At 42.6% G+C, this 8,302-nt stretch overlaps 1 protein-coding gene across 1 annotated transcript; it reads left to right on the top strand.

Annotated features, from left to right (window-relative positions):
* Nucleotides 1–4,772: 4,772 nt before the first annotated feature.
* LOC148343858 (G2/M phase-specific E3 ubiquitin-protein ligase) lies at nt 4,773–8,219 on the top strand. The gene is made up of 6 exons (XM_088303496.1): nt 4,773–4,875; nt 6,030–6,275; nt 6,373–6,551; nt 6,878–7,050; nt 7,129–7,343; nt 7,975–8,219. The coding sequence occupies exons 1-6, from the start codon at nt 4,773–4,775 to the stop codon at nt 8,217–8,219; spliced, it is 1,161 nt and encodes a 386-aa protein (XP_088159622.1).
* The last annotated feature ends 83 nt before the right edge of the window (nt 8,220–8,302 follow it).

The raw sequence follows: 8,302 nt of genomic DNA, 5'->3' as shown, positions 1-8,302 counted from the left end.
GATAAGTGCAAAATATTAGGAACAGCTCTTTTTACGTTACATACACCAATGAACACAATGATTTCGTACAATTCCCATGTAGAAATTAGTCACTTTATCTTGGTTGAAAGAGCTTCAAGGACTGGAGTGGACTTGTACAATGCAATCCAACTTTATTTTTGTTGCACATTTCACAACCGGTGGAGGTGGAACGAAGCACTTTGCATAAATGTATAATATAAATTTGTATAAACTAAACTCAAATTAAAACACATTTACAATAGATGCCAGAAGAACTACAAAAGAGTGACAGTCTCGTGTTGAGTCGAAAGCTAAAGAATAAAAATGTGTCTTCAAACAAGTTTTAAAAGCGGACCGAGTGGGGGCTTGTCTAACATTTAACGGGAGGTCATTTGAGGGAGAAGGACCGACAACAGAAAAGTCGCTAAACTGAAGCTGCGCATTGTCCACGGCACCTCCAGCAGCATTTGGTCCGCAAATCTGAGGCAGTGGGAAGGTGCGGAGGGGTGGAGGAGCTCAGAGAGGTAGGCTGGGGCGAGGCCAATCTATAGATTTGAAGACAAACAGAAGTATCTTAAAGCGAACTCTAACGTGCACTGGGAGCCAGTGAAGAGAGGCCAAGATAGGGAATGTGTGCTCCCTCTAACAATCTCCAGTTAAAAGGCGAGCAGAAGCAATTTGGACCAGAAAAAGGAAATATTTGAGGGAAGATGAACACTTCTCAACTGGTTGCATGATCAAACACAATATTCCATGAATCACCATAGAAAGAATAACATTTTGAAACTTGTGTGTTATTTGCAACACCCCTCCAGTGTTCTGTTTTATTGACATGACTTAGCGATTTGACTGTCTTATTCTGTGTCCACAATGACTCAAAGACTTGATCCTGATGGCACCGTCATGTCATGTTCACTGACACATTTATGTCGGTACTTTGGAGAGACGGCCCGAAGAAAGAGACTGGCATTTGCTGGTCATCCATGGTATTGGGCACAAAATAATTTACTTATCATTTTGCAAATGTCAAGGACAATTCTAGGGACGTACCAAAGGGACTCGTAAAAATAAAATGAAATCTACTCCTAGAGGACGGTAGTGGAATTGCAGTACCCTGCGCGTCATGATTTGATTTCCTGACCACAATGCTAAGAAACAGGTGGAAATGTTGAAACTGTTGGAATGCTTTGTCGTGACGGTCAAGGTCCTTTTGCAAAAGTATCAAATATCTAAGCTGTTAAAAAAAAATAATAATAAAAAATGCTCGTGGAAAAATGAACATCACTGAAGCAGTTGCTGGATCAAATACATGAATATTCCATGAAGGTGGTCTCAACTTTATTGATGAATCAATGTCATTAATTAAGTATAGTTATGATTACTCGCCTTTTGAAATGGAACACTTTCTTGTGGTGTATCATCTTTGTAATTGGCTCCACACTAAAGGAAAACTGTGAGGCCTCAAGATCTCAGTGTCATTCTTTTTTCTTAAAAACGGATAACAGGGCATGACATTGCTTTGAATTACAAACATGGCAATTTTGCCCGCTTTTTCAAGCCTTTGAAACGTGAAAAGTGATATCTGCAGCAACCTCGAGGTGATGCAGATAACCAACCACAGAAGATAAACAAGATTAAGTTTTGCAGATAATACTATGGCAATATTTACATGTCTCAACTAGTTCGTAGATCAAACACATTAATATTTGAATAATTATCCTGATATCAAGACATTTTTTTATTCCTTGAGGAAAGATAAACACATCAGAGCAGGTTGTGGGTTCAAAAACATGAATATTCCGTCAGTCATTCCGGGACAATACATTTTTATTCCAAAACTGAGTTTGAAGTCAACATGAGAGGAGGTATTTAAGGCTTCCTGTCACTGGTACTGCAGATTACTTGCCACTCTCCAACGCCAACCGCCGCTTCAGCGTCAACCTGTGCAGCAAAAAGGTGAGAGGAACATCATACATGAGCAGGTTTCCACACGAGAACTGTCCTAGATGTTGAATTTTTTTCGTTCCTAGTTGAGTCCAAAGGTGTACTGTATCCTACTAAGATCTGTTCCGAATATTTGACCCTTAGAGGTTATCCAACATGGCCCGACTGCTGAAAGTCGCCGTGATGACGGCCTTGTGTGTGCTGCTCTTAGCCACACTCATTGACGGCGAGCCCAAATGCCCGCCGACATCCAAGCGACTTCAGCAAGGCCAGAAGCCCGATCCGAAGAAGATAAAGGTGAAGAAGTGCGAGGTTGAGGACAAGCCCCACGCCGACATCCGCCATCCCAAAGACTTCGATCTTCCGTAAAAGAGGGGGAATGTTTTTCGAGGACGGATCACATCCTAACCTCCAGAGGCCCTGCGACGGGCTTACAAAAGGCATAAACTGAAAAGAAATGTTTTTTCCAGATTAAGGCCAACAAATCTATTACCCGTATACACTGAAAAACAAATAAAAAGATCATCAAACATGAAACGTTTTGAGTGTTCTTTCTTGAAAAGTTGAAGCGCAAACGCAAAGCAGGAAATAATAGAATCCTTGGTGGGTCCGACCTCAATTTGCAGTATTTTGGATCACTGCAGTCTGCATTTGATGTCAAGTCAACATCAAGATGACGTCAAACTCTTGACTGCAGCGTTTGATACGCATGTTGAAATTTCAAACATTTCAAAACTTGTTTCATTAAAACGTAAGTTAGGTTGAAGATTTTGACCAAAACTAATAGTCTGAAATTCAGGTTTTCGCAACATGCAAACATAAAATGAAGGAACTTGGGTACACAGTCTTGCTACCTATGTATTTTTTTAGGGGGGACTAAAACTGCTACCTTGCTTTTGAAGGCCAACTGTTACTTTATTTGAGTATTGGCCAGGTAGGCGGTACTTCAAGAGCTGAGAGTATTTTTTTTTTCAGCGGCAACTTGGTGTCACAAGTAAGCCCTGGTTTGCTGTCTTAGTCCATCCAGAACACGACTCTCGCAACACTGTCGTTATTAACCCAACCCACGTAACCGTGGACACCACACACTGGGGCAGGCGGACATTTTTAAAAAGCCTAAAAACTCACTTTTAAAAAAAAAAAGCCTTCAGTTGAACGGATTGTTCCCCTTTTTGTCTTTTTTATTTGTTTTTTGATATTGTCGCTTTTATGCTTGTTGTTCTGATGCTGCGGTGTGATAGAGTGTATTCAATGTGAAGTGTGTTTAGGAAGCGGAATGGGGAGACACATGACATGACAGCCATAAAGGGAGCTTTGTCAAGGCTTCCTTTGATGAGCAGTTTGCAGGGGAACGTTTTTGAGGGAGCCAAGTCATTTGGGAAATTGACGTGCTTTCTGACAGAACAATGGTGTCCTACAAAGATCAAGTTTTTCAAGCAAGAATGGAGGCCGAGTGGCGCCAAATATTTCAAATGAACGCTCCGATTGCCATGCACCTCCTAGGTCTGTTTGCTTAGCATCTCCTTGATATGATTTTGACAGACCATTCGACATGTGGTTGCCTCCTATTTTGTGGTCTTGTGTAAACTAAAATCTTTAATCATCACCCGAGGACCGCTTCACTCGTAGAACGTGATTATTAAACAATTGATTACATTTTTTAACTGCTATTTTTTGTGAAGCTTGTAACAGATATTTACTTGAATGATATTTTGAAATGAATGCAAAATCATCAAATATGAAGCATATTTTATTTCAAAGACTCTTCTAATGGCTTTCTGTGATCCTTGAATATAATCTTAACTGAGTCATCTTTACAGGCATTTTTTTTCTAAACAATTCTCAGAACTTATACAGTACATTTAGTTGTGCCCACAAGTTTTGGTTTTGTAAAGCAGGGTCTTTTGTTGTGAGTTGATGTGCAGCTAATATGGTACAGTATTTGAATTTGGCTTTGCAAAGTATGCTAATTGTTTTTGAAGCAAATAAAACAACTTAGTTCAAATATTTAATTGCATTAAACTTTTTTAGCTTCATCTTCAGCGCTAGCACTTTCCTTTCATTTTGACAGGCCATATATATATATATATATATATATATATACACACACATATATGCCTACAAATTTCAATGTGGTAAAAAGAAATCTTGTTGATTGGATTTTGGTGGCATGGGACTTTCCAAGTAATCTAATGTAGTTCGGTATTTGTGTTTTCAGGAAGAGCCATGGGCCTCAAGGCAAATCCAATATGGCATGCAAAACTTTTCCTCCTTCCAGGACCGGGATATGATTTTCTGCCCGCCACAAAAGAACTTCGTGAACTGGCTAAACATGGATTTGGTAAATGTGAAAATGGCGCGCTCGTGACTTTTTTTGTATTGATCTAGCGGGCTTGGTTTTTGCCAAAAACCAGAATGAGACTCTTTAATTTTGTTAGCTGGAGTCTGTCTGCTTCCACTTGTTCTAGCTTCTGTTACTATACTGACTCAATTCAAACTTGCGGTCAAACACAAGGCGTGCGGGTCAGATATGGACCACCACAATGGGGGGTCATGAACACAAGTCATGTTCATTAACTTCCACAATCTTGCTAAAATCTGTGTTTTTATTGTTTGTATTCCTTGGCGGGCAAAATCCTTAACGAGTCCAAGCCAACTTGCTAGAAAGATGTATTATTGAGGAACAACAGAAACCCATTCAACTAACAATTGCCTTCTCGTTTGTAGGAAAACCTTCGCACGAGTCATCCGAATACCCAAAATCGAAAATCATGTTGAGCTGGACTTTATCTGAGCTCAACACTTTTGTTTGCCAAAGCTACCCGGACATGACTCTGAATCTGGTCGGCTTTCATTTGGCCAGGGCGGGCAAAGGGCGCCGGATCCAGATCTATCCAGTGACTTCTGTGAAGCACCTAAAAATAGTCATTGGCAAAAGCAGAATTTACATCATACCGCGAGCCCCTCTCTTGCACGTAAGTCATGAGAGACACTCCGCCAGTCATTCTCGACCTTTATTCCATTCAGGTGCATATTTGATATTTTGATGAATCTTACAACGCATGACAATATCTGTGTACTGGAGAGTGTGGAAATTGAATTTCAAGTTGCGGCAGCTTGATCACTCACAACTGGCATGCATTTTGGCCACTAAAACTACACGCGTGTCCACTTGATCCATGGTAGGGCGACATACATCATTTGGATTTTCGTTAAGCATTCTTTTATATCCCAAAATGTTTTCTAAATTTTGAATCGGCCTCCATGTCATCAATTCCGCCAAGCTCTTCCACTGAACAAATTTAGATCGGCTCATTGTGGTCATGTGATCACAGCAGGAGCTAGCGTGATACTGAATCTGACTGCGTACATGAGGGGTAAAAACAGGCCTCGTGACCATGAGCACGTAACATCTTTGATTTATAGCAAGTAAGCATGAGACCTTGACTCGGTCCAGATCTGGAATGCTCGCCGCCACATGAAGATGGGGGGTAACAGACCCCAGCAAACTCACCTCCTGCTGGTTCACATATTCATGTATTTTCAATATTTTAAAAAAAAGTTTGTTTTACGTATTTTTGTTTCATTTTTGGGGGGTTGGGAAGTGGGGTGTGTTTTTTTTTTAGTCGACTGGTATGACCTTAGCGTGGAAGACAAAAGATTTCTCTCATTCTACATTGAAATATGCTCTCTCTCTCTCTCTCTCTCTCTCTCTCTCTCTCCCCAGCCATCGTTCATTCACCTCTCACGGCCACGAGAAATGAGGACACTTTATCAGCTCCCTCACTCGACTGTCCAACAACCCATCATTATTCTCGATGGCCAAGAGGAGACACACTTGCATCAGTCGACTGTATCAACACTTCCCTTCGGGGAACACATGGATGAGTAAGTCATTTTCTACACTAGGTACTTGGACGGAAAAGTCTAATAAGGTTTCGCTAGAGTTGTATTATCGGTTGCGTCAAATTGTTTTAAGTATGCCACATGAATGAAATACACAACCTTGTTTTCCTGCAGGATTGATCTGAAGACTGTCTTGAAAAAAATGGCCAGCAAAATACACGAAAGCGTCCGTCCGCCAGGCAACCAAATCAACGTGTGCCGAGAGAACGTTTTGCAATGCAGCATGCGGGCGTTCAAGCGTAGCTCGTTCAGACCCGACGCCAAACTGGATGTGGTCTTTGTGGACCAAGACGACAACGCCGAAGGTGCCGTTGACCAAGGCGGCCCCACAAGGGAGTATCTTCGGCTGCTGATGAGAGCTCTCCACCAGTCAAACATCTTTGAGGGACCTGAAAATGCCCGTCAGTTGTCTCTTGACACTCACGGTACGGAAGGACTTGTCTTCAATCCATGTTTGGAACCCAATTCAAAGAAAAGCAAAACAGCAGAGAAGCAGCTGACTGTTGGTGTCTTTCAATGTAGCTTTGCAGACTAAGCTGTACACGTGGGTAGCCACAATGATCGCCGTGTGCGTGGTCCACGGCGGAGTCGGTCCTCATTTCTTCTCCAAAAGGCTGTTCCTGCAAATCTGCGGGATGTCGACACCCACGGCCACTCTGGATGAAGTTGGCGACCACGCCTTCAGGCAACACTTAGTCCAGGTAAGCAGTGGGATGGTTTAGTGAATCCAATCCACTTCCCTCTTTGGTCCCACAGAAAAGAAACTTGCAAAAATCTATTGCGCATTTATGGGGACGAGTCTGCAAATCGGCTGATGGGGTTTAAGTGTAGAATCGGTAAAATAGGTTAAAATTGTCAATAAAAGCAAAATCGAGATTTGGCTTAAAAAGTGACTGAAGCGCTTGCAGCATTTTTGAGGAGCCGGAGTGTTTTGGTTGTACTTTGGTTTGTTTCCTTCCTTCCATCCTTCTGGAGTTCTTTGTGCATCCGTCTCAAATTTTTATGCTCCATCTTACTTGCTTTCCAGATCCAGGAAGCCACGACGGTCCGAGGGGCGAATAAGGCCATTGGAGAGGCAGCTGATAGTCTCAGCATTTTAGGTCTCTTGAGACATGTGTCCAGCCTGGAGGAGAAGGACTCGCTTGTCCAATCAGCTGCAGACTTCTTTATGAATGGAAGGCTGGTGACTGCGCTGGATCAGTGAGTCAATGATTCCCCGTTACGTTATTGGTCCGAAAAAGGAGAATTGTCACACACTATTGTCTCCTGTTATTCTAGGTTTGCTGAAGGGTTTAAAACCCTCGGTTTGCTGGAGGAGCTGCGGAAGAATCCGTCTGTGTTCTACAATATGTTTGTCTGTGAGGAGGTTCCAGTACAGGCAAAGGACCTGCGTGCTTTGTTCCAAGTGGACTTCTCCGTGCAGGGCAGCAACAAGCGACGCAGAGAAAGCATAACATTGTGCTTTTGGCGTGATTGGCTAATTGATGTTGAAGGTACACCTTTCCGTAACATGGACGCTACACAAGTACAGTATTTGCCGCCTTTGCTCAAATTATTTGAACTTTGTTTGCATTGCTTCCCCACTTTAATGGTCACAATCATCAAAAAAATGTAAATATCAGACAAAGATAACCCGGGAAAATGCACTTTCTAATTGGTGATTTGATGTAAATGGGTGGGGGGCGGGGTCATTTCAAGATACCTGTCCCTGCGTGAAAAAGTAGACGCTCCCCAGAATAAGAAGTGAAAGGGCAACCCTTAGCAGCAACAAGTGGCATCAAGCCTCTTCGAGAAGGTCCAAATTCCCGGATCACAAAAGTGGGCGTGGCACCCAAACTTTGAGTTGGACGTAACTCGGAAACCATTGGGGCTAGGACTCACAAACCTCGGAGTCTTTCGTTTGACATCATTTGGTACTGATGGAATGAAAAGAGACAAATTGTGTGAAGTCATCAACCACTTTTCCACCTTTTTTTTTTTTACAATATTCATTTGCAAGATGAACATTTCAATTCAATGTACGAAAGGAAGTGGAGCACTTACTGTACCTGATGCGACTCATTTGCTTTTGTATTGCCAACTGACCTGTGAACTGCTTTCTCTCATCATTTTGGGACGTTCCAGAGGGAAATTGCAGCCCTGTCACCCTGGAGAAGGTCTTGGAGTTTGCAACCGGAGCCTCGGTGGTCCCTCCGCTGGGATTCCCACAACAGCCCCGCATTAAGTTTCTTCATGAGGGCAACCGAATCTTCCCTGAGGCAAATACTTGCGCTCTGGAACTCCGCCTGCCACTGTACTCGTCCTATGAGTCCTTTAAGAAACGCATGATGGAAGGAATTTTGCAAGCTCCCACCTTTGGACTTGCATGACGTGGCCAAACGTGCATGCGTGTGGATCCAATGCGGGGAACCTCGCTTTTCACATGTCCTTTGATAGAATGCAGTGTTGAAGA

This window comes from Idiotropiscis lumnitzeri, chromosome 1 (genome assembly GCF_059441095.1).
Source record: "Idiotropiscis lumnitzeri isolate Australia: NSW breed Sydney's pygmy pipehorse chromosome 1, RoL_Ilum_1.0, whole genome shotgun sequence".
Classification (NCBI taxonomy): domain Eukaryota; kingdom Metazoa; phylum Chordata; class Actinopteri; order Syngnathiformes; family Syngnathidae; genus Idiotropiscis; species Idiotropiscis lumnitzeri.
Note: the sequence above shows the minus strand (reverse complement) of the source record. Positions and strands in the feature narration are given on the sequence as shown.